Here is a 27578-nt window from a genome sequence, read left to right on the forward strand (position 1 = left end):
TTCCTGAGAATTGTACTTGCCTGGCTTAAGATACTTTGTCACTCCACTGGAACAAGCATGCAATTCAAGAACTTGTGATGTGTGCTAGTGACTCCAAAAGTACTAAAGATATTGGATCACATCTAAGCAGACAGCACTTTTGCAAGGAGAGATAAGCCTCTATATTACTAGTGCCTATGATGAAGAGGAATGGCTGAGAATATAGGTCCATGAGACCAAACCTCTTCCCATAGGCAGTATTTGGCTCTAAGCACAGACTTGGTTGTGGAGCTTTCCAGCACCTGTGTCACTCCACCCCTTAAAAAAAACATTCCTAAGCTCAAATCCAAAAATGTAATATGTTGCAGATTACCAATCATTAGATGTGGTGACTGTATGTCCCCCCCCCACCATGATCTAGCCAGTAACATGCCTCTTGCAATAGAGTGCTCACACTGTAGCTGAAGGAGCATCTTTGGACGGCAACCGTGTCAAGCTGGGAGTATTAGAGTACAGGATGTAAATACACTAACAAATGGAACCCAAACTTCAGCTCATACTTTATAATCAAGCAGGTTTTGCAATCATAAATAAAATCTGATTATAAGCAGCCCTAGCAAGTGTTTTGGGCAGCTTCACAGTATAGTCCTGCTGTACTTTGAGCAAAGCACAGCAAACCCACAGGATTGGCACAGGCATCACACCATATTCCTGTGCGAATTACATGCAATGTCTGTGTGGTGCGATTTGAGCACTATATTTTGCATGGCTCAAAATCACAAGCACACCAAAAAGGTGCAAGACCTTTTTTTTTTTTTTTTTTTTTTAACCTGCATGTGAATCACATCAGTGTTCTCACCCATTTGACACCTGCACCAGATCGCATGAACACCATGCAAATGTAATTCAAGAAATGCACAGAATTCACATTGTTTCCTGCACCACATTAGTGTGAACCCAGGCTTAAGGTGTGCTAAATGCTGACAAGTAACATTTTGACAGGATGGGAGAACAGAGGAATAATCTTTAACAGACAGCTGGTGTTTCTTCACTGTCATATCATAGGCTGCAAGTTAGGGATAGGACTTATCTGAATTGCACACCTGGCTGACTGTGCAATGTAAAATGCCACTACCAGCTGGGGTGGGGGTAGGAGGGGGTGTAGAAACACTGGCACAAGTATAATCATGGTTGAACATATTGCATTGGCATAGTGGTTAGGACTGAAGTTCTTGGCTTGAATCTTGCCCAGGACACCACGTCCATGGATTTTCCATGCTTTACCTGGGCTATTGTGCCATTTCTCCCAAAGTACAAGACATTCTGTTGCATTAATTAGCTCCTACTGGACACCAACACCTTTTGAGGGCAGTAACTGATATGAAGGTCCAGTATGTAAAGCACTGCATAATACTGGCAGCACTGTAATAGGCAGAAAAAGATTGTTTAGATTTAATCACAGATATCCTCCAATCTAGGTTTTATTTAATCTTATTTTCTTTAGCCATTTGCCTGGAGTTACTTTGTGAACACATCCAGGCAACTCTTAGACAAGTACAGGGAGTGGATCAGACAGTCTCAGTTAAATGTAATAAATAAAAGATAAATTCACATGATTGCTACCATCACAAAAAGTCAGACTGGGACAGGCCTATAACACAAGGGCCATTTAGAGGGGAGTACAGTGACAAATGCATGGAAGGTGGAGGCAACAGATGCCGCAGCTGTTAATACAAGGCACAGCCTGTCTTACGGCTTGTGTTGGACCATAAAGCAGCTCGCTGATCAGAGCACCAGGTGATACAAGCCACTATGCATCACATCCAGTCATAGGAGGCACGAGCAGGGAATGACCAAAGTTACAACAGAAGCCTAAAAATTCAGTTCTGCCATTAAAAGAACAGAGGCTTTAGACTTCCACACTCACTGTAAAACAAAAAGGCAGGACAAAAATATATGCATCGAGTTCTAGGAATGCCAGTATTGTGATCACAGCACCTGTCACAGGCCACTTCTATATACAAATAAAACAAGCCAAGCACATAAAACCACAACTAAAAAAAAAAAAAAAAAAAAAACGACAAGGAACATAAAATATTCATGAATTTCACTTTTCTGTACACTAGGGAGCAGTATATGGCATCACTCAGTCCATGAACTTGCGGTTTGTGTTTGCCCCAAACAAAGCAACTCGAATTTCTGGCATCATCTGAAAGAAAGGGAACGCAGCATTGTTACTATAAAAGCAGTGGCACCTACTGGAAGATTCTAAATACGATCTCTTGAAATACTCTGCATTGGTAGAGTATTATGCTCATTCCTCCAACTCCTTTCCTGAAGTATTTGGATAAAAAGCACATAAGTATCCAAAAGACACAAACCTGCTGGGCAATGAGGTCCAGCCGACTCTCCAGTGTGTTTGCCACCTTGATCTTGCCATCTGCGTTGTAAAGCTCTATACCTCCAGCACTGAGGAGAGAAAAAAAAAAAAAAAAAAAAAAAAGAACTCCAATGAAGGAGAACGCGTACAGTGCTATATTCAGGCAGGTGGTGCATCTAGCAACCTGGGTCTAAACAGATTAGAGTCATATCAGTGGCCATTTCTGATTGGCTGTTATAGACTTACCAGTAAGTCTAACAGTGGTACGCACTGCCCCATCGTTGTCAGTATGGGAGGGGCAGGGGGAATAGTGCCCCATCGTTGGTGTCAGGTGGGGGGGGGGGGGAAGGAATAGTGACACCAATGATGGGACACTATTCCTCCCACTGACACCAATGAAACTCAGCTTGCTGACCCGTTCCAGCATGGTGCTGCTGCAGCCAGCATACCTGGTTGCAGCATCAGCAAATCACACTTACCGGTCAGCTGTCCTTCACTCCGGCCTCTCCCTCACTCGATGTTCGTGGGGCCGCTTGGCTCCGCCTCCTCACAGGCAATTGGCCACCTGTTTGCCTTTCCTGAGCTACAGTTCTGGCACCCAATCACTGGTGAGGAGGCGGAGCTGAGCGGCAGGAGAGAATGAAGGAGCAGCGCTTCCTGGACTGGATTGTCGTGGGACTGGAACCAGGTAAGGTACAGCAGCCCCCTGCTCGCCCCTGTACTTGGTTTCCCTTCCTCACGGAAACTACACCCCTGCCAGCAGGCTGGATAATTGGCCTCGGCGGGCCACAGTTTGAGGACCTCTGGGGTAAACAATTACTCTTCAGCTCACCCCCCCCCCCTTGTCAGGCTACATTACCTGGCATCAAATGCCGATTGAGGTTCATTCTTTAATCTGATGAAAAGCTTGGAATGGGATCTGGAGCCTAGTAGTCAAGTCCTGTGTGCATCCATGTTTTTTTTTTTAATGTGTCCATTCACAGCTGGTTGGCTAAGGGGGAGGGGGGGGTCTATTGTGAAAACAAAATCTTTTTTGCAGGATTTCTTACATCTCAGGGGCCAGGTATCCATCTTGGTCGATGACCACCTCCACATCTCTTTTGGTTGCTGCCTTGTAAATGGGAATATTTTTCTGCACAGAATTCTAGAAGAGGAAAATAAGCAGCAGATGTAACAAAAACACAATTGGGATCAAGAGAGCCTGAAGACCAGTCAGGCTTTCTAGTTATATATTTAATAAAAAAAAAAAAAAAAAAAAAAAGATACCCCCTTGTCCATTTTCAGGCACCTGCAGTGCTCATTATGAAGGGTTCCCACGTCTACACACCAGCTTTGCCCATTACAAAAAGGGATTCCTGCATCATGTTCCTGGGTCTGTATCCCTGCTGCTATGTCCATTACCTCTTACAACATTTAGGATGAAACCCAGCACAGGGTACACAGAAAATGGGGTGTCCCCATGCAGGTCACAATCTATTGCTCCATCACTGGATAACTGACCAACTAGAAACAATTTTCTCTGTACAACCTTTGTTAGCACTCACCCTAACAAGAGGCAGGTCCTCCTTGCGACACCGGATAACAACCTTTGATTCCAGCAGCTGGTACAAGCCCTATTAAAAAAAATACCCACACACCCCAGGCAGTGGAAGATCAGTTAGGAGAGGAAAAACATCCAGGAGTCTATACATTACAGAGAAATCACATCCATCCTTTACCTGTAAAATAAGCCCATCCAGCAGGGCCTGATACCGTGCTGGGTCCTTCACCACCCGTGCAAGTCGTTGCTTTGCCTCGTTTAGGAGCTCCTATGAGAATAACAATCAGTTAAAGAATGGACACATAGGACGTAAAAAGCACTGTGTTAAACACCCCCCCCCCCCCAACACACCAGTGTTAACAGACAAAGTCAAACAGTGGCCATACAGAGCTCAAGAATCATCAATAGCACATTCAAAAAAAGGAGGGCCAACATCACCAGCAACCAATAAGGCTCAGATCACTAAAGGTTTAAAAGAGTTAAAAAAAATGACACAGACCTCTTCTGGGGTCCCCTGCCAGCAATCATATCATTTGTTCTGTGCAATGCAGGCAGGTTATAGCAGGAGGTTGGAGGTGCAGAATTTGTATATAGCTTCCCAGAAACATCACAGCACCCTGCCTCAGTACCCCACCCTGATGCAAGCAGTGAGATGGCCAATATAGGAATTCTGCAAATATCAAAATATGCCTTGATGAGTGGATGTCAGTTTGAAGCGGATGTACCTAGTCCAGCTGCATTTGCATGCAGACCACCCTAGGTTACACTCACATATGAGGCTGTCAATCTAGGCAAGTGGGTGTTCCTATGCATACTGTATTTGCATGCAGACTGCTCTAGGCAAGCCCACATACGTGAAGGAAATTAAATCCAATGAGAGGGGTGGGCCAGGAACAAATAGCCTGGGGAGGAAAGAGCTAGATGATGCTGGATATCCTCTAGCCAGGCAATTATATGGGCTCAGACTTAAGAAGCTTAGAGTGCAGTGAAATCAGAGTAGGCAATTTCAATATATTACAGAAGCCACTCTACCACAATACACACCACAGTCTTGGAGGTGATTTCTGAAGTTGATAATCTGGGGAGGACAATACTCCTGTACTGGATTAGGTTTGTGTGCACCGTGTATAAACACACACTCACTGGCCTATTTATTATTAGGTACCCCTGTTCAATTGCTTAGTAACACAAATTGCTAATCACATGGCAGCAAGTCAATGCACTTAGGCACCTAGATGTGGTGAAGAGGACTTTGTGAAATTCAAACAAACAGAGCATCAGAATGGGTAAGAAAAGGGATTTAAGGGACTTTGAACATGGCATGGTTGTTGGTGCCAGACAGTTTGGTCTAAGGATTTCAGAAACTGTTGGTCTACTGGGATTTTCATGCACAACCAACTCTAGTGTTGACAGATCACACAAAGTTGTATAAATAAAAAAAAAAAAAAAAAAAAAAAAAGTCTTGTTGATGTCAGCAGAATGGGCAGACTGGTTCAAGATGATCGAGTACCAGTGTTAGACTTACTGGTAACTCCTTTTCTACAAGTCTTCCAGGACAGCCCCTTGAGATATAGAGCTCCTCCCTCCGGGACAGGAAACACACCCAGAGGGGGAAAAAAAAAAAAAAAAAAAAGGGGGGGGGGGGTTACCACTAAGGGCCAAGGCCTGCACCTTTAAAGTGTTAACTGAAAGGCACTGATCTGCCCTATCCTGGAAGAAATCTAACACCGCCAGGATATCCAGAGGGATCCAACCCAACAACCAGGAGTTGAATCTTTTCCAGACCTTAGCATAAATAGCTCTATAACTGGTTTGCAGCAGTTTTCCAAAGTCCTTACTACTCTGTCAGAAAACCCCTGAACTTTCAGTTCTTCAGTAGCCACACTGCCAACCTCAAGGCTCTCACTGAACCCCAAGAGACCAGATAGCTCCCTCATTCTCTCTTCCAGACCATGGTCTCTTTGGCCAAAACAGGGCCACCAGAATGAGGTTTGTTTTCACAAAATTCTGCAGGACTGCTGGGATCAGCCTCACTGGAGGAAGCTCATAAGAGATTGAGCACGCATGTGTTTGCAAAGGCATCTACACCCAAAGCCTGATATTGCAGATTTTGGGAGAAGAACCGGCTGCCTTTGCAGTTTTCCTGTGAAACAAAGATCGGCCGCCAGAATGCACCACCTCAAAATGATGCTCGCAAACACTTCTTGGTTGAGAGACCATTTGTTGTGTTTAACTGGATGCTGACTTAGGAACTCCGCCAGGGAATTCTACGCTCCTTTCAGATGGATGGCAGATATCGAATGAAAGTTTTGCTTGACCAAAGACAGAACGCTGTCCACGATTGCTGATGCATGTTTGTTGATGTATGCTACCATAGCCATATTGTCTGAACGGATCTGCAGGTGACGGTCTACTAGATCTGCTTGAAAAGCACCCGACACTCACTGGACAGCTAGAAGCGCTTTGATTTGAGGATCTTCGATTGATATTCTTTAAAAAAAAAAAAAAAAAAAAAAAAAAGGTACAAACACTTTGGGATGGAATCTAATTGAGAGGGCACAGGTTTAGGATACATCAAAAACTTGCCCGATGGAATAACATCCCCTCCTCGTTCTGGAGACCTCGAGTAAGGACCCGTTGATCTACCAGGTCTCCAATTAGGCCACACAGAGCCTGTGCCTTCTCCCAATCCTTGGGAAGATTGGTTACCAGATACCCGGCAGGGGGACTGAAGACAAACGCCAACCTGTACCCTTTTCCTATCAAGTCCAGAATGTACAGGTTCCAGGAGATTGAAGCCCACAGAGGGAGAAAGGTCCCCAGTCTTCCTCCCACTGGGACGCTCAAGTCACTTGGCAGGGCCCTGAGAAGGATAGAATAAGATTCTCCTCCTCCCCCCCCCCCCCCCCCCTTTACCCTTTCCAGTGTTTCTTGGGCTGAACCCGAGTCTTGACAAAACAAAAAAAAAAAAAAAAAAAAAAAAACACCCTCCTGGAGTAAGATTTCTTACTCTGGAAATGCCCTCTTTATCGGCCGTATATGCCAGAGCCTCCTTGAGGCATGGACCAAAAAAAGGTTCTCTCCTGTAAAACGCGCAAGGTACCAAAAGGCACAGCTTGGATGCCAAGTCCCCTGCCCAGGTCTTTAACCATAAATGCCCTCTTCTGAATTCAGGGCAGAAGTTCTCACGGCTAGCTTAACTGATTCGACCAAGGCATCCACGAGGAAACCTACCGCTTTATACAGCAAAGGATTTTAGAGTTTGCTGCCTGGAAGTCCCTGCTGAGAGAAGAGTAACTGGGTAAGCCAGCATTCCAAAATTTCTGGTGACACAGGCAGCCGGTAAAGCGAATAGAGGTGGAATCCAAGGCCCTCTGGATTAAGATTTCTCCTCTTATCCAAGAGATCTTTTAGGGCCCCTTATCTTCAAATGCCAAGTCTGTCTTTTTAGAGACTTTAGATAAAGGGGGTGTCTAACTTTGGACCTTTGTTCCATGGCTGGGATCAGTCTTCCTCAAGAGAAAAAAAAAAAAAAAAAAAAAAAAAAATTTAAGATTACCAGAAACCCCCCCCCTTCCAGAGGAAACAACCTGAAGGGGGCCTGGGAGGTCCGCCTTTTAAGGCTCATGCATTTCCTGTCCCGGAGGGAAGAGCTCTACACCTCAAGGTGCTGTCCCGGAATAAGTTTAGAAAAGGAACTCAAATAACCACTGATTACAACCAAGGTATGCAGAAGACCATCTCTGAACCTTGAAGCAGATGGGCTACAGCAACAGAAGACCACACCAGGTGCCATGCCTCTCAGCCAAGAACAGGAATGAAGGCTACAACACACATAGGCTCACCAAAATTGGACAATAAAAGATTGGAAAAACATTTGCCTGGTCTTGATTTCAGCTACAACATTCAGATGGTAGGGTCAGAATTTGGAGTAAACATGGATCCATCCTGCCTTATATCAATGGTTCAGGCTGGTGGTGTAATGGTGTGGGGGATATTTTCTTGGCACACTTTAGGCCAATTAGTACCAACAGAGCATCGTTTAAATGCCACAGCCTACCTGAGTATTGTTGCTGACCATGTCCATCCCTTTGACTACAATGTACCCATCTTCTGATGGCTAAATTCCAGCAGGGTAATGCACCATGTCACAAAGCTCAGATCTTAAACAGGACAATGAGTTCACTGTACTCCAATGGCTTCCACAGTCACCAGAGCTCAATCCAATAGAGCACGTTTGCGATGTGGTGGAAAGGAAGATTTGCATCATGGATGTGCAGCTGACAAATCTGTGTGATGCCATTATGTCAATATGGACCAAAATCTGAAGAATGTTTCAAACACCTTGGTGAATCTATGCCACGACGAATTAAGGCAGTTTTGAAGGCAAAAGGGGTCCAAAATGCTACCAGCAAGATGGACCAAATAAAGTGGCCGATGAGTGTATGACATGGGAAAAGCGTGGGTGCCAGCTATAATCCGGCTATCTGGTTAAACAGTAGAGAGTTCTGGGAAGTGTAGAGTTGACACCTGCAAACTGGCCAACAATGCTAAGGGTACACTAATACCAGGTGAAGTAGGACTGTTGTGTGGCCATTCATTTACACGCAGTCCCACCACAAGACAAGGGGAAGAAGAGAGGGAAAAAAATAAAAAAAAAAAATATAAAAAAAAAAATATAGGGGGAAGAAGGGGTGGGGGAAGAGAAGAGGATCTTGTGTATGGACGGGGACACACACACACACACACACACACACACACACACACACACACACACACACACACACACACACACCACGTCTGGTGCAAGATGTGGAAATGTGTGCTCAGAGCTCCTGAACATTGCCACCATCCTTAGAGAGTCTTCCTCTTTCATAACCTCTGGAACAGACTTGCGCAATGAATTGAATTTCCCCTCTCAGCACATGCACAGAGCCAAACAGCAGCTGTACAGTGCCTTGAAAGTATTCATACCCCTTGAAATTCTATAGTCATGTTACAACCAAAAATGTATTTATGTGATTGACCAAAGTGATACACAAATTGGAACGAAAAGATTTAAAATAAAAATTTATATTTTTTACAAATAAATCTAAAAAGTGTGGTGTGCATTTGTATTCAGCCCCCTTTACTCTGATACCCCCAACTAAAATCTAGTGGAACTAGTTGCCTTCAGAAGGCACCTAATTAGTAAATAGAGTCCACCTAAGTGTAAATTTAATTACAGTATAAATACAGCTATTCTGTGAAGCCCTCAGATGTTTGTTAGACAAAACAGTGAACAAACATCATGAAGGCCAAGGAACATAGACAGGTCAGAGATAAAGTTGTGGAGAAGTTTAAAGAAGGGTTAGATTATCCCACAGAACACGGTTCAATCCATAATCCAAAAACGGAAAGATTATGACAACTGCAAACCTACCAAGACATGGCCGTACATCTAAAAACACACAGGCTGGGCAAGGAGAGCATTAATCAGAGAAGCAGCCAATGGAAACTCTGGAGGAGCTACAGAGATCCACAGCTCAGGTGGGAGAATCACACATCACCCTGAACACACCATCCCCACCGTGAAACATGGTGGTGGCGGCATCATATTGTGGGGAAGCCTTTTTTTCAATCAGGGACAGGGAAGATGGATGAAGCCAAATACAGGGCAGTCTTAGAAGACAAAATGGGAAAGAACAAAGAGGGCGCACAGGCCTAGTGCATTACCATAAAAAGTGTTTATTTTTTATTAAAGTAGGTGTTGTACTCACAAACAATATAGTCAAGGCATATCATAAAAGAACAGCTGGATCAACACCGCGCTGAGTAGCAGTCCGCAATAGGGAGTTTGACATCCAAAAGGCTGACGCGTTTCGAGGACTTGCCTCTTCAGAGCCTCTAAACTCCCTATTGCGGACTGTTACTCAGCGCGGTGTTGACCCAGCTGTTCTTATACGATGTGCCTTGACTATATTGTCGTTTGTGAGTACAACACCTACTTTAATTTTTTATGGTAATGCCCTAGGCCTGTGCACCCTCTCTTTGTTCTTTCCCCATTCAGTATCTTTGGATTCCCCTGGTCCATTTGAGGGCAGCAAGGTGTGCATGTTCCAGGACATTCTTAATGTGGTTGTAGCCTGCATCGAGTCCATCCCCAAGCGCAGGAGCATTTGTGTTTGCTGGTTCTTTAGTCTTAGAAGACAACCTGTTAGAGTCTGCAAAAAACATGAGCGAAGGTTCACCCTTCAGCAGGACAATGACCCTAAAACATACAGCCAGAGCTACAATGGAATGGATTAGATCAAAGCATATTCATGTGTTAGAATGGTCCAGTCAAAGTCCAGACCTAAATCCAATTGAGAACCTGTGGCAAGACTGGAAAAATTGTTGTTCATATGCGCTCCATCCAATCTGACTTGAGCTATTTTTTTTTTTAAATAAGAATGGGCAAAAATTTTGGTAGAGAAATCCCCAAAAAGACTTGCAGCTGTAATTACAGCAAAAGGTGGTTCTACACAGTATTGACTCGGGGGGGGGGGGGGGGGAGAATACAAATGCCACCACACTTTTCAGATATTTGCAAAACATTTTGAAAACCATTTACCATTTTCCTTCCACTTCACAAAGATGTGCCACTTTTTGTTGGTCCATTGTATAAGACACATTTATGTTTTTGGTTGTAACATGAAAAAATTTCAAGGGGTATGAATACTTTCAAGGCACTGTACATACACTGTGCAGCAGGCCGGTGATCATCTAAGGGGGAGCACTGCTTAGATCACCACACTGGAAAGAAGGAAGATACACTCACGCTGATCAGGTCATCTCGCGCTTTCAACACCTTCAATCGGGCTTGGTTCATCAAATTGGACATCTGACTGAAAGACAGATGGAAAAAATAAATTTTTCTTCTTGCACAAAAAGAAAAAGAGAACACAAATACAGCAAACTGCAGTATGAAGTCAGGCTCAGAGTGATCTCTTGGCGACTATATTGGACTCACATTTTCTTCTGCTGCTCAATCTGCTTTTCCTTCTTCTCATAATACTCCATGATCTTTAACCGCTGCGTTTGCACCAGACGACCCTTTTCGATGTTAAATTCCTCCTCTGCCTGAGAAGAGTCACATTTTACAGTTGCAGAACTGAAAATTACATGTTTTTAATTGAGTAAACCAGGGTTACACAAAAACACCACAATAGATTAACTCTTCCACCATCTAACACTCCTCTTCTGAAATAATCTGCACTTTGCTCTATACAACTCGTCTCTCCTGAATCTGCACTGCTGGAGGACTCTTCTCCTTCCTCTATCTAAAAACCTCCTCTCCTGAAATACTCTGCACTGCTGGATTGACTTTGAATCCTCCAGGTTAATACAGAAAGGGCCCTTGATACGCACAGTACATGTTACAGGTGGCGGTGTCTCTGCTCCTCCTCAGACACTCACCTTGGCATCGATCTCTTCTGCCTTTTCATTGGCCTCCTGCTCGATGAAAGCCATCATGTGCTTGATCTGGAACATAGAACATAGGATGTCAGTAAGGGGGATGCTGGAGACCGAACTGACACGGCATGGCTTACATACATTGGAGGATTCTCATCAGATTGGGAACATTGTTTTCAATTAATTTTACAGGCAACTAGTTTCGTTATATTTCTGGGTAAGAAATAGGTCTGTCAATGCAAGGATTTTATTTTACAGAAATTAATGTTTGATTTAGGAAGGGGGGGGGGGGGTTCTCAGCTGGTCAGAAGGAGGTGAGATTTGTGGCACTGTAGGGAGGAATGTAACACTTCACCAGCCTCATTTCCTCTGTGTTAACACTAATGGTGGTGTTGAGTACAATGGATTAATCATTCAGACACTCAAATCAGGTTGTACAGCCGATAAGATTCAGATCTTTACTCTGCATTCACACTTGAGGGATTTGTAGCTCAAAAAACACTAAAAAAAAAAAAAACAAAAAAAAACCCACACACAACTGTTCTCTATGATACCGGATTATGCAACCAGGTGTGAACAGGACAGGAGACCTGAAGATAACTTGAATATTCACCTATATGTACCTTTATCACGTTCACACCAGCCACACACTAAGGCTGGCCATACACTATACAATTTGCTGTCCAATTTTCTTTAGATTTACCTTCAAGTATGTAGTGCAAGGACCTGCCCAATTGGATACCACTGAAAGTGTTGTTCAGGTTTGACCTCATATTACATGGTTTTTGGTAAATCTAAAGAAAATTGTATAGTGTATGGCCAGCCTAAGGCTGGCCATACATTACAGTTTTCTTTAGATTTACCTGTAACTATGTAGTAAAAGGACCTGCCTGCTTGGATACAATTAAGTGTTTAGGTTTGTCCTCAACGTGCTTTTTGGTATATATTACACCCTCCCATTTTGGACAGAGCAAGGGAGGATTGTAACCCGTCAGATATTTTTTTTTTCTCACACCATCTGTGTCCCATTGCAGAGATTTCCCTTCACTTCCTGCTCCATAGCCAAACAGGAAGTGGGAGGAAATCCCTGCAAATTTAATGGAATTCCTTGGGGACCCCCATTTCAGCACAACTATCGTCCCCATTGGATGATTTCCCTTCATTACTTTCCCGGGGGCAATCGAGAAATTAGGGATTTTCCTTTCAATGATAAATGGTAAACAGGACAAAGAGGGTGAATCTTCTTAATGGGAGTACAGACAGCAATAAAAACCTGACAGGCATTCTAATCCCTCTCCACTCCATCCAACACTTAAGGTTTGCCTTTAGTTACTTTAAGGCTTTCTTTGGCCTTGCAGTTGGGGGGCAGCAAAATGCACAGTTGAGCTGCACTTTTGCCACCAGCCAACCACTCCCCCTTAGGCTGCAATAGGGAGCAGATGGGGATGTTTACATGCCGCGGGTGGGATTCTTCATGTCCTTCACCTGACATGTAGCAGGCCGCAAGCCCATTGAGTGCTACATATTCAAATAAATGTGACAGTGTCAGACGCCCTGCAACCAAGTGCAATGTACACAGCTGTAGCAGGATTGCTGGCTGAAAGGGTTTTAAACAGGCAGTGAGGGTGTCACCCCATCAGTAGCCTCTGAAGCGAGATTCAAAAATGCAGACTGGGCTTCAGAGGCAAGGGAGATCTGGATGCAAGTCTAAATCTACCGTGAGGGATTTTTTTTTATTTTTATTTATTTGAACGTGTACATTCAGGCCTTTGAACAGAGATGTGGTGCCCTGCGTCACAGTGACATTCAGCGCATTGTGGAAAGAAAGCCTGAAGTCTGCATTTCCCCACACATCACACTAGTGTTACTATATGAATGAATTATATTGTACACAGTATGTGCCCTACCGGAGATCTGCATGGATCCATTGGCCCTTCCAAACTCACTAGGGTCAGATCACCCAATAGCTTTTTTTTTGGGGGGGGGGGGGGGGGGTGGAAGACTCAGGAGGAGAACATTGAAGTGATGATAGTAAAGGTGGAACGCACAGCAAGTGTGTGCTCAGCAGAAGGCTCATTGTAAGACAACGCTGGTGGATTGTCCAGTGACACCACCTCCTTGTAGTCACTCATAACACAGCGCTGAACAGATATTTAGGAAACAGAAGACATTTGAGGTCACAGTGACTGCTCAGGTCACTCACATGACATGCAGGGCCTCACAATTTCCAGTCTGTGCCACACAGGCGATCCTCGACAACAGGATGCATCATGACCACCAAGAGACAGATTACCTTCCCCCATGGCACCATCACCTCAATGGCTGAAGCAGAAGAATATTGTTCTGGCACTGCTCGCCCAGATACATTTCAGCAGATTCAGATAGTCGGCGCATCTGTTGTACATCTCTACCCTTGTTTTAGGGATTGTAAAAATATCATTCTTCCCTAATCTGGGTAATGGTTTTGCACAGGGCAGCCCCAAGCCTCTTCTTTGATCACCTGCTGGTGCTCCTGGCATCCCCCCCTCTCCCTCAAAGTGCCCCAATAGCAAGCTGCTGCTATGCAGTCACTGGTGTCTGCTCAAGGTGAGTCTATAAGACACACAATCTGGGGCTCAGCTTCACCCACACTCTCCTCACTGGCTCTGGTCGACAGCAATGGCTCCTGCATCTGAGCCAATGAGGAGCCAGAGAACCTCTGCTCACGTGCAGATCATTGGATCGAGATCAGGCTCCAGTAAGTATTGGGGGGGGGGGGGGGGCAGGGGGTAGTTGCATGCAGAAGATTTTTACCTTACTTCATAGACTGCATTAAGGCAACAAAACCAAAACACACTTCTGCCTTTACATCCACTTTAAACGTCTTTAGTCAATAGAAAGAGTTACTAGGAGGAGAGGCAAGAAATCAGTCATTTATTAATTTTTCAGACATGGCGCTCGTGTGAACAGACACCATTGAAAGTAATAGGAATCTTGAGTTTGAGTGTTGGTGAAGCACTTCAGGAAAGACAATTCTAAGTGCTCAGGTGTGAATGGGGTCACTCAGTAGGTCCTGCAGGATTTCATTCAATGAGGGAGTGACAAAAAAAAATAAAAATAAATGGCAGTTTCCTGGTGATCCTGTCCATGATCACTAGGTGATGAGGGCCTGGAACTGTCACCTACATTACTGTATTGGCATCTGCACTGCTTCATGGAGTCAACGCTCTGCAGCCTGCAATTATGGAGGACAACATCCGGACAAGTTTCTTAGTGTATGTCCAGGCAACCTTTACAATTTTGAATAGAGGGGAAATTAGACCCCGATCACTTACTTCTCTCTGGGGCCCCATTTCAGAGATTTCCACTCACTTCTTGTCCTGGTGACAACAGCTAAACACTGATGGCAAATTTACAACAGGGAAGGAACTCTATAGATTATTAACTATACACCCTTCTGAAATTATATGGGGGGGGGGGGGGGGTCATATCTTGTGTTCAGTATTCCCAGTTCCATCCCATTGCTGCAGATATTACACAGCTCTAACATTGGGTCACATTACATGATAGATGTTCATAAATACACCAAATCCTGGGGAGCCCATCTGCAAGTGATAAAAACCTATGATAGCGCTGTGGGAGGAGCCAGGAAATCGCAGGGTGCTAGAAGCCTACATCACTGTCATACATGGAGGGCCGGTCTGCACACCCCAGCTCCCCATCACAGCGCTGTGTTTACAGGAGGGACAGACCCTGTTATGACCTAAACAACGAGTTGGCCTCGTCCTACAAGAGATTCCTGCTCCAGCCAGATGCTGTCTAACCTCAGGCTCACGGTGGATCCAGCCAGGAGCAGAGAGAGCTGACACTGCTGTTTACAGTCAACAAGAACTGCTCACCTGGAATGCCAGCATTCAGCCCAGTGCTGGCTTAGCAACCTACCGACCCCAATCTATCGGGGAGTCGAGGACCCACACACACGGCTGCCCTGTCCATATTCCAATGTCATGTAACATGAACCTGTCATAGGAGAGTGAAGGATCCTGCCATTGCTGACTACCTTGCAGAAGATTCCATCCCCGGTTGTCATGCCAATTGAGTCACAGATCTGGAAGTAACCACAGAAGGAATTTGGTCTTCTCTAACTGTAGTGTACAGCATACTTGCTGGGTCCAGAGACTCAAGTACTGAAGACCGATACAGCCAGGCAAGAAGCATTTTGTAAGAGGCCAGCAATGGCAACCTTCACTACTATAGGACTCCACTAAGGCTGCCGTGTGCCCACCCACTACGTATACTGATCATGTGATATCACCAGCCATGTGTAGAAGAGTCAGCATGCTGGGAGTTGTAGTCCTTCAGCAGACAGAGGCAGCCCAGTGCTGGGATGACAAAAATACCTCCAGGAGGAGGAGGGGGGGGGTTACCAAGAATAATGACATACTGTATGAACACAATGAGGAACCTCAGTCCAGCATCATGTGACCTCACACTGATCACATGACACTGACTAACTGAGCACCGCACTGTCATGGGAGGCAGGGGAGTACATTGAATACTACCCCCATCCAGATTGGGGGACCCCCATCCACCTCACACCCCATTCCAGGGGAGGGCCCCCATCCACCCCCCTTCTCAGAGGAGATCCCCTCCACTACAAAAGCATGCATCCACCCTGCCCCTCCCCCATCCCCCTCTGCACCCCGGGGAGACTCCATGTACATCATTCCCTCCAAGGAAATACCTCAGCCATCCCCTACAATAGGAGCACATAGTCGCCATTTTTAATCAATCTGACAACAGGACGGCTCAGAAAGAAGTAGATTGAGAGTCGTCCGTCCGTCCGTCCGTCCGTCCGTCCGTCCGCCCTCCATCCATCCGCACCATAGAGATCTCCCTCCCCACCACCTCGCCTGACCCACGGAGCACAGCGCCGCCATCATCACCACCACCCCTCCCCGGGCCCCGCACTCTCACCTGTTTCTGAACGTCGGCATCGCTGAGCGCCATGTTTGACAGATGGAGGAGCGGAGATGTACAATGACACCGAGAGCCTGGCACTCGTCTTATACGGAGATCAGCTGACTTAAGACACGCCCACTTCCGGGTCAGCTGACTATCACCGGAGAAAGGAGGAGCGCCTCGATCAGAGATTCTCCCGCCTACCTGTCAGCCTGACCCCGCCCACACACTGGATCTCCTCTGCCTGGATCAGCAAGGTCACTATTGACACCTCCTCCCACCTCTGTATACCAACACCTCCCTGCATACACCTCCTCCCACCTCTGTATACCAACACCTCCCTGCATACACCTCCTCCCACCTCTGTATACCAACACCTCCCTGCATACACCTCCTCCCACCTCTGTATACCAACACCTCCCTGTATACACCCCCAACTACCTCTGTATACCAACACCTCCCTGTATACCCCTCCTCCCACCTCTGTATACCAACACCTCCCTGCATACCCCTCCTCCCACCTCTGTATACCAACACCTCCCTGCATACCCCTCCTCCCACCTCTGTATACCAACACCTCCCTGCATACACCTCCTCCCACCTCTGTATACCAACACCTCCCTGTATACACCTCCTCCCACCTCTGTATACCAACACCTCCCTGCATACACCTCCTCCCACCTCTGTATACCAACACCTCCCTGTATACCCCTCCTCCCACCTCTGTATACCAACACCTCCCTGTATACACCCCCAACTACCTCTGTATACCAACACCTCCCTGTATACCCCTCCTCCCACCTCTGTATACCAACACCTCCCTGTATACCCCTCCTCCCACCTCTGTATACCAACACCTCCCTGTATACACCTCCTCCCACCTCTGTATACCAACACCTCCCTGTATACACCTCCTCCCACCTCTGTCTACCAACACCTCCCTATATACACCTCCTCCCACCTCTGTATACCAACACCTCCCTGTATACAACCCTTCCCACCTCTGTATACCAACACCTCCCTGTATACACCCCCAACTACCTCTGTATACCAACACCTCCCTGTATACACCTCTTCCCACCTCTGTATACCAACACCTCCCTGTATACACCTCCTCCTACCTCTGTATACCAACACCTCCCTGTATACACTTCCTACTACCTCTGTATACCAACACCTCCCTGTATACACCTCCTCCCACCTCTGTATACCAACACCTCCCTGTATACACCTCCTCCTACCTCTGTATACCAACACCTCCCTGTATACACCCTAACTACCTCTGTATTCCGCCACCTCCCTGTATACCCCTCCTCCTACCTCTGTATACCAACACCTCCCTATATACACCCCTAACTACCTGTGTATACCAACACCTACCTGTACACACCTCCTCTTACCTCTGTATACCAACACCTCCCTGTATACACCTCCTCTTACCTCTGTATACCAACACCTCCCTGTATACACCCCAGCTACCTCTGTATACCAATACCTCCCTGTATACACCCCCAACTACCTCTGTATACCAACACCTCCCTGTATACACCCCAACTACCTCTGTATACCAACACCTCCCTATATACACTCCCAACTACCTCTGTATACCAACACTTCCCTGTATACACCACAACAAACTCTGTATACCAACACCTCCCTGTATACACCCCCTCCTACTGTATTCTAACACCTCCCTGTATACACCTCCTCATATCTCTGTATACCAACACCTCCCTGTATACACCCCCAACTACCTCTGTATACCAACACCTCCCTGTGTATATCCCCTCCTATCTCTGTATACAACACTTCTCTGTATATACACCCCTTCCTAACTGTAAACCAGCATATCCTTGTATATACCCCTCTTATCGCTGTATATCAACACCTCCTTGTATATATTCCCTCCTACCTCTGTATACCAACGCCTCCCTGTATATACCTCCCTTCCTACCACTGGCACCTCCCCCTACCTCTGTATACCATCCATCCACTTACTTACTTCTATACACCCTCATCTACCTCTGTATACCCCCCTCATGCCTACCGCTGTATAAAGGAAACCTGTGCTGAAGATGTACAAATTAAATATCTGTATACTTTTTAATATAGATATAGGTTTTCTTTTCCCTTTATACTCCCATATATATTTATACACCAATCTCCCACACACTACACCTGGCTAAGTGGTACACCAGGCTCGTCAGTTTCCAATCCCAACCACAGCACTACCTGCCTGGAGTTTACATGTTCTCCCAGTGCCTGCGTGGGTTTCCTCCAGGTACTCCGGTTTCCTCCCACACTCCAAAGACATGCTGGTAGTTTCATTGGCTCCTGTCTAAATTGGCCCTAGTATGTGAGGACATTAGACTGTAAGCTCCTCGAGGGCAGGGACTGATGTGAATGTACAATATATGGGAAGTGCTGTGTAAACTGACAGTACTATATAAGTACTTGTAATGAATAAAATGTAGATCCTCTGTACTCAGCTCTCTTCATTTACATATAATGTATACGCTCACACCCCATATCTATCTATATACCTCCTTGTACGCCCACCATCTGATCCATACCTCCACATACTGTATACATCCGTGCACAATGCCAGCAGGTCACCACTATGTCATTTTCTATAATCATCCTATTTCTCTCTGTGTACGTGTCACCTCTGTGTACAGCACTTCAGTTGTATAGAATACAGGGGCTTCCCTGTTAATACATTCCGGGAAATTCCTGTAGAATTCAATTTTCACATTAAAGTGTGCATATAAACATTTTTTCACCATGTCTCACAGTATATAGTTTTCATCAGCAAATCATATTTTGTGACTGTGATCTCACACCTGGAGATCCTGCAAGTGACAGCACTTCCTGTTGCAGGCTGACAACATACTGATTCACAATTAGAAGCAGCGTTGTCAGCCTGCTCCCTCTGTTGGCCATAGGGTGGAATATCACAGGGAGATTTTCTGTATAATGATGGATATTCTCTATACCAGTGGTCTCCAAACTGCAGCCCGGGGGCCAGATGCGGCTCTTTGCTTGCTTTTATTCGACCCTTGGGGCACTATTTCATCCACTGATACCAACAATGGGGCATAATTTTCCCCACTGACACCAATGAAGGGGCACAATTCCTGCCAATGACACCAACAATGGGACACAATTCCTTCCACTGACAACAACATGACACAATTTCTCTCAGTGACACTAACAATGGGACCCAGTGACACCAATGATGAGGCACAATCCCTTCCAATGACACCAAATATGGGGTATTGTTTTTTCCAACTGATGTCAGGACCTTTTCTACTCCCAATGGCACAGTCCGGCCCCCCCTAAAGTCCAAAGGACAGTAAACTGGCCTTTTGTTTAGTAAGTTTGGCGACCCCTGCTCTATACGCAGGGATATCTTCTATATAATGATATATATTCTCTATACACAGGGAGATCTTCTATATAATGATATATATTCTCTATACACAGGGAGATACTCTGTATAATGATATATATTCTCTATACACAGGGAGATCTTCTATATAATGATATATATTCTCTATACACAGGGAGATACTCTGTATAATGATATATATTCTCTATACACAGGGAGATCCTCTGTATAATGATATATATTCTCTATACACAGGGAGATCCTCTATATAATGATATATATTCTCTATACACAGGGAGATCCTCTATATAATGATATATATTCTCTATACACAGGGAGATCCTCTATATAATGATATATATTCTCTATACACAGGGAGATCCTCTATATAATGATATATATTCTCTATACACAGGGAGATCCTCTATATAATGATATATATTCTCTATACACAGGGAAATCCTCTATATAATGATATATATTCTCTATACACAGGGAGATCCTCTGTCTAATGATGGATATTCTCTATACACAGGGAGATCTTCTCTATAATGATATATATTCTCTATACACAGGGAGATCCTCTATATAATGATATATATTCTCTATACACAGGGAGATCCTCTATATAATGATATATATTCTCTATACACAGGGAGATCCTCTGTCTAATGATGGATATTCTCTATACACAGGGAGATCTTCTCTATAATGATATATATTCTCTATACACAGGGAGATCCTCTATATAATGATATACAGTCAGGTCCATAAATATTGGGACATCGACACAATTCTAACATTTTTGGCTCTATACACCACCACAATGGATTTGAAATGAAACAAACAAGACGTGCTTTAACTGCAGACTGTCAGCTTTAATTTGAGGGTATTTACATCCAAATCAGGTGAACGGTGTAAGAATTACAACAATTTGCATATGTGCCTCCCACTTGTTAAGGGACCAAAAGTAATGGGACAGAATAATAATCATAAATCAAACTTTCACTTTTTAATACTTGGTTGCAAATCCTTTGCAGTCAATTACAGCCTGAAGTCTGGAACGCATAGACATCACCAGACGCTGGATTTCATCCCTGGTGATGCTCTGCCAGGCCTCTACTGCAACTGTCTTCAGTTCCTGCTTGTTCTTGGGGCATTTTCCCTTCAGTTTTGTCTTCAGCAAGTGAAATGCATGCTCAATCGGATTCCGGTCAGGTGATTGACTTGGCCATTGCATAACATTCCACTTCTTTCCCTTAAAAAACTCTTTGGTTGCTTTTGCAGTATGCTTTGGGTCATTGTCCATCTGCACTGTGAAGTGGCGTCCAATGAATTCTGAAGCATTTGGCTAAATATGAGCAGATAATATTGCCCGAAACACTTCAGAATTCATCCTGCTGCTTTTGTCAGCAGTCACATCATCAATAAATACAAGAGAACCAGTTCCATTGGCAGCCATACATGCCCACGCCATGACACTACCACCACCATGCTTCACTGATGAGGTGGTATGCTTAGGATCATGAGCAGTTCCTTTCCTTCTCCATACTCTTCTCTTCCCATCACTCTGGTACAAGTTGATCTCGATCTCATCTGTCCATAGGATGTTGTCCCAGAACTGTGAAGGCTTTTTTAGATGTCATTTGGCAAACTCTAATCTGGCCTTCCTGTTTTTGAGGCTCACCAATGGTTTCCATCTTGTGGTGAACCCTCTGTATTCACTCTGGTGAAGTCTTCTCTTGATTGTTGACTTTGACACACATACACCTACCTCCTGGAGAGTGTTCTTGATCTGGCCAACTGTTGTGAAGGGTGTTTTCTTCACCAGGGAAAGAATTCTTTGGTCATCCACCACAGTTGTTTTCCGTGGTCTTTCGGGTCTTTTGGTGTTGCTGAGCTTACCGATGCGTTCCTTCTTTTTAAGAATGTTCCAAACAGTTGTTTTGGCCACGCCTAATGTTTTTTCTATCTCTCTGATGGGTTTGTTTTGTTTTTTCAGCCTAATGATGGCTTGCTTCACTGATAGTGACAGCTCTTTGGATCTCATCTTGAGAGTTGACAGCAACAGATTTCAAATGCAAATAGCACACTTGAAATGAACTCTGGACCTTTTATCTGCTCATTGTAATTGGGATAATGAGGGAATAACACACACCTGGCCATGGAACAGCTGAGAAGCCAATTGTCCCATTACTTTTGGTCCCTTAACAAGTGGGAGGCACATATGCAAACTGTTGTAATTCCTACGCCGTTCACCTGATTTGGATGTAAATACCCTCAAATTAAAGCTGACAGTCTGCAGTTAAAGCATATCTTGTTGGTTTCATTAGCAGGGGCGGACTGACAACTCATGAGGCCTGTCACGGTTGCGGCATCAAACCCCAGACCTTCTCACCGAACTCATGACCGAAGGACTGGCCGATCCAAACCGCGATGTGACGTGCGTAACAATACCACGCCCAGCTGCACCCTGCACAAAGATTTTCCAGCTAATGGACTACAATCTATGTACCTGCAACCTGAGCGATTGTTACTGGGTCGGGCAAACTGTTGTAATTCCTACGCCATTCACCTGATTTGGATGTAAATACCGTCAAATTAAAGCTGACAGTCTGCAGTTAAAGCATATCTTGTTGGTTTCATTTTAAATCTATTGTGGTGGTGTATAGAGCCAAAAATGTTAGAATTGTGTCAATGTCCCAATATTTATGGACCTGACTGTATATTCTCTATACACAGGGAGATCTTCTATATAATGATATATATTCTTTATACACAGGGAGATCTTCTATATAATGATATATATTATCTATACACAGGGAGATCTTCTATATAATGATATATATTCTCTATACACAGGGAGATCCTCTTTATAATGATATATATATTCTCTATACACAGGGAGATCATCTATATAATGATATATATATTCTCTATACACAGGGATATCCTCTATATAATGATATATATATTCTATACACAGGGAGATCATCTATATAATGATAATACTCTCTATACACAGGGAGATCTTCTGTATAATGATATATATTCTCTATACACAGGGAGATCTTCTGTATAATGATGGATATTCTCTATGCATAGCGAGATCTTCTGTAAAATTATATATATTCTCTATACACAGGGAGATGGTCTGTCTAATGAACAGGGGCGGGCTGACCATTCGAGCACCCGGGCACTGCCCAAGGGCCCGGGGTCAGTAGGGGGCCCCATGAAATGCCCCTGGTACCTTTTTTATAGGCTTTTTAGAGTGTGGGCAAGGACACAGGGGCCCCATGATCCCCTATTGCCCGGGGGTCCTGTCGCAAACATGCGCATCAGAGATGGACACGGTTCAACCATTTTGTTAGGCATCTCCATTTTCTCCCTTCATCTTTCCACCCCTCCCTCTCACTGAGAGGAGACCTCTGGCCAGTGTGTGTATGTGTAGTGTTTATGAGTCACTGGCCGGGCAAGGCATTTCTAGCTCAGTGCTGAGCGGTCTGCGAAAGTGTAGCCTTTCCTTCCTAGGCCAGGATAAGGCCAGTGTTCCCAAAAGAATTGGAGCCTCACTGACCAACGTGCCTGTGTAGTTTCACACCTCGTAAAACAGATAAAGAGCCTTCCCAGAAGTTGAAACAAATGCTGACCTGATGAGCCTAACTCAGTGGAGGTGACAGAATCAGATAAACTCTGTTAAACTCCATTTATCCACTATGTGTCATATCTTGGAATATGAGAGACTTACATAAAAACCAGACATCCTGTCAGATTGGCTAGGAGCAGGCAAACAGTTTGATGGGTCATTCGAATTATCTCGGACCATCGGGGAGCCGAAACATAGAACTCGTGAACAGTGCAACATATAATTTCATAATTCATTTCTAGATAATCCTCAGACTTGTCTGCATAATAATATACCCGCGGGTACATTGTCATGTGTGCAGCTGGGAAGTTATAGACCAGAATATGAATTATGAAAGATGTTGGTTCCAATTTTGGGTTCCGCCTGCCGATCCCTCCCTAAACAGAGTATTGGTCAGTTACTCAGAACCACCCCCTGCTGGGAAACTTTAAAGCAGGCTGTCAAGCCTAAGAAAAGAGAGTTGAAGAATTTTTCCATCGTAACATAGGGAGATCAAAGCACCCTCCTGCTCTGACTTGGATCTGCTAAACCCAGGACTTTGGCAAGTACTTTAACCCTTTCACCTCTCTCTGATATCTCTTTACTGTGCTATGGTTCTCTGTATATTTATATATATATATATATATGTATATATATATATATATATATATATATCTTAGTTACATCTTCTCTGTAAATATTTTTACTGCACCTGTTTGACCCTTTTAGTAATAAATCTTTCTTTCTGAAAGTGTTGAACTGTTTCTACAGCTCCTAATTGCAATTTATGAATCCCTGCCTTTGAAGAGACGCTACTGTTTGTTTAAACCTCTGTATAACCAGCCTGCGGACCGTTTTATACAGACGATTATTTCAATCATTATAGTGTTATAACTGATAACACGAGTTTCCTCTTTCTCTGTACAAAAATGAGGTGGTGGCAGTGTAAAGGGTTAGTTGCGTAATTAGCCCGACCCAGTAACAATCGCTCAGGTTGCAGGTACATAGATTGTAGTCCATTAGCTGGAAAATCTTTGTGCAGGGTGCAGCTGGGCGTGGTATTGTTACGCACGTCACATCGCGGTTTGGATCGGCCAGTCCTTCGGTCACGAGTTCGGTGAGAAGGTCTGGGGTTTGATGCCGCAACCGTGACAGGCCCCATGAGTTGTCAGTCCGCCCCTGCTAATGAAACCAACAAGATATGCTTTAACTGCAGACTGTCAGCTTTAATTTGAGGGTATTTACATCCAAATCAGGTGAACGGCGTAGGAATTACAACAGTTTGCATATGTGCCTCCCACTTGTTAAGGGACCAAAAGTAATGGGACAATTGGCTTCTCAGCTGTTCCATGGCCAGGTGTGTGTTATTCCCTCATTATCCCAATTACAATGAGCAGATAAAAGGTCCAGAGTTCATTTCAAGTGGGCTATTTGCATTTGAAATCTGTTGCTGTCAACTCTCAAGATGAGATCCAAAGAGCTGTCACTATCAGTGAAGCAAGCCATCATTAGGCTGAAAAAACAAAACAAACCCATCAGAGAGAGAGCAAAAACATTAGGCGTGGCCAAAACAACTGTTTGGAATATTCTTAAAAAGAAGTAACGCACCGGTAAGCTCAGCAACACCAAAAGACCCGAAAGACCACGGAAAACAACTGTGGTGGATGACCGAAGAATTCTTTCCCTGGTGAAGAAAACGCCCTTCACAACAGTTGGCCAGATCAAGAACACTCTCCAGGAGGTAGGCGTATGTGTGTCAAAGTCAACAATCAAGAGAAGACTTCACCAGAGTGAATGCAGAGGGTTCACCACAAGATTTAAACCATTGGTGAGCCTCAAAAACAGGAAGGCCAGATTAGAGTTTGCCAAACGACATGTAAAAAAGCCTTCACAGTTCTGGAACAACATCCTATGGACAGATGAGACCAAGATCAACTTGTACCAGAGTGATGGGAAGAGAAGAGTATGGAGAAGGAAAGGAACTGCTCATGATCCTAAGCATACCACCTCATCAGTGAAGCATGGTGGTGGTAGTGTCATGGCGTGGGCATGTATGGCTGCCAATGGAACTGGTTCTCTTGTATTTATTGATGATGTGACAGCTGACAAAAGCAGCAGGATGAATTCTGAAGTGTTTCGGGCAATATTATCTGCTCATATTCAGCCAAATGCTTCAGAACTCATTGGACGCCGCTTCACAGTGCAGATGGACAATGACCCAAAGCATACTGCAAAAGCAACCAAAGAGTTTTTTAAGGGAAAGAAGTGGAATGTTATGCAATGGCCAAGTCAATCACCTGACCTGAATCCGATTGAGCATGCATTTCTCTTGCTGAAGACAAAACTGAAGGGAAAATGCCCCAAGAACAAGCAGGAACTGAAGACAGTTGCAGTAGAGGCCTGGCAGAGCATCACCAGGGATGAAACCCAGCATCTGGTGATGTCTATGCATTCCAGACTTCAGGCTGTAATTGACTGCAAAGGATTTGTAACCAAGTATTAAAAAGTGAAAGTTTGATTTATGATTATTATTCTGTCCCATTACTTTTGGTCCCTTAACAAGTGGGAGGCACATATGCAAATTGTTGTAATTCTTACACCGTTCACCTGATTTGGATGTAAATACCCTCAAATTAAAGCTGACAGTCTGCAGTTAAAGCACATCTTGTTTGATTCATTTCAAATCCATTGTGGTGGTGTATAGAGCCAAAAATGTTAGAATTGTGTCGATGTCCCAATATTTATGGACCTGACTGTATTCTTTATACAGAGGGATATTTTGTATAATGATGGATATTCTCTATACACAGGGAGATCTTCTGTATAATGATATATATTCTTTATACACAGGGAGATCTTCTGTATAATGATATATATTCTTTATACACAGGGAGATCTTCTGTATAATGATATATATTCGTTATACACAGGGAGATCTTCTATATAATGATATATAATCTCTATACACAGGGAGATCTTCTATATAATTATATATATTCCACATACACAGGGAGATCTTCTGTATAATGATATATATTCTCTATTCACAGGGAGATCTTCTATATAATGATATATATTCTCCATACACAGGAAGATTGTCTGTCTAATGAAACATATTCTCTATACAGAGGGACTGATTTTGTATAATGATGGATATTCTCTACACACAGGGAGATCTTCTATATAATGATATATATTCTCTATACACAGGGAGATCTATATAATGATATATATTCTCTATACACAGGGAGATCTTCTGTATAATGATATATATTCTCTATACACAGGGAGATCTTCTGTATAATGATATATATTCTTTATACACAGGGAGATCTTCTATATAATGATATATATTCCCTATACACAGGGAGATCGTCTATATGATTATATATATTCTCCATACGCAGGAAGATGGTCTGTCTAATGAAACATATTCTCCATACAGAGGGAGATATTCTGTATAATGATATATATTCTCTATTCACAGCAGGGTTGCCAATCTTCTGTAAATTTATGGAAAGATTTGGGCAATTTACATACTGTAAATGTCTGTTACAGACAGAGGCTGCCTGTAAAAAAAAATCTGGTGCAGTTGCAAAGCTGGCCAGGCTCGGACGGGCGCGCAGTGACATAATGGTGCCACTTGGCGCCTTTTCTAAATGAGATAGGAGTCAAGACAAGGACTCAAAGTGGAATGGGAGCCAAAGGCAAGAGAATAGCGAGGGTAGAGATAATGGCAAAATACACAGAAAGGATTGAGATGATGGTCGAATACAGAGGATGGAGATGATAGTCAAATACAGAGGATGATGATGAGGTGATGAGAGGAGCTGCCTGGAGGACTGTGCCTGACTGTCCTGCATGTGAGCCAGCAATGGAGGAGGTCAGTGACAGGCAGCTCTAGCCTCCGGTGGCCACACAAAATTTGCAGAGCATTCCCTGTGTATAGAGCTCTGTGTTGAATGTCAACACAGAGTTCTGGGCTGTGATTGGTCACAGCCGATCAGCAGGTTCTGGCCATGAATCATTGGTCAAGATTAGGTGACCGACACCCGCTGTGTACAATCTAGAGGGGGGGGAATGCGTGTGCGCCTGAAACCCACAAGTGGGCAGCGACATACCCTTATATCACTTCACCTACAGTGGCCGCCTCTCCACAATGCAATGTGCACGGTCGTAAATTGGTTAAACAGGTTTGTAGCTTATATACTGATATCTGCACTGTTTTGCACTGAAAACTGTCATTTTATGTACTTTTTAAGTGTCAGTAAAAAAATGTCTCCTGGTA

General features: G+C 44.2%; 1 protein-coding gene across 1 annotated transcript; it reads right to left on the reverse strand.

The window, feature by feature from the left end:
- Positions 1–1442: 1442 nt before the first annotated feature.
- On the reverse strand, positions 1443–16447 carry ATP6V1E1 (ATPase H+ transporting V1 subunit E1). The gene is made up of 9 exons (XM_089671846.1): positions 16290–16447; positions 11337–11402; positions 10891–11000; positions 10699–10765; positions 4078–4167; positions 3904–3972; positions 3409–3503; positions 2361–2448; positions 1443–2188 (listed from the first exon to the last, which is right to left on the reverse strand). The coding sequence occupies exons 1-9, from the start codon at positions 16320–16322 to the stop codon at positions 2126–2128; spliced, it is 681 nt and encodes a 226-aa protein (XP_089527972.1). The 5' UTR covers positions 16323–16447; the 3' UTR covers positions 1443–2125.
- Positions 16448–27578: the final 11131 nt, after the last annotated feature.

This window comes from Staurois parvus, unplaced genomic scaffold, assembly GCF_062004578.1.
Source record: "Staurois parvus isolate SC_StPar_1 unplaced genomic scaffold, SC_StPar_1.0 ptg000114l, whole genome shotgun sequence".
Taxonomy (NCBI): domain Eukaryota; kingdom Metazoa; phylum Chordata; class Amphibia; order Anura; family Ranidae; genus Staurois; species Staurois parvus.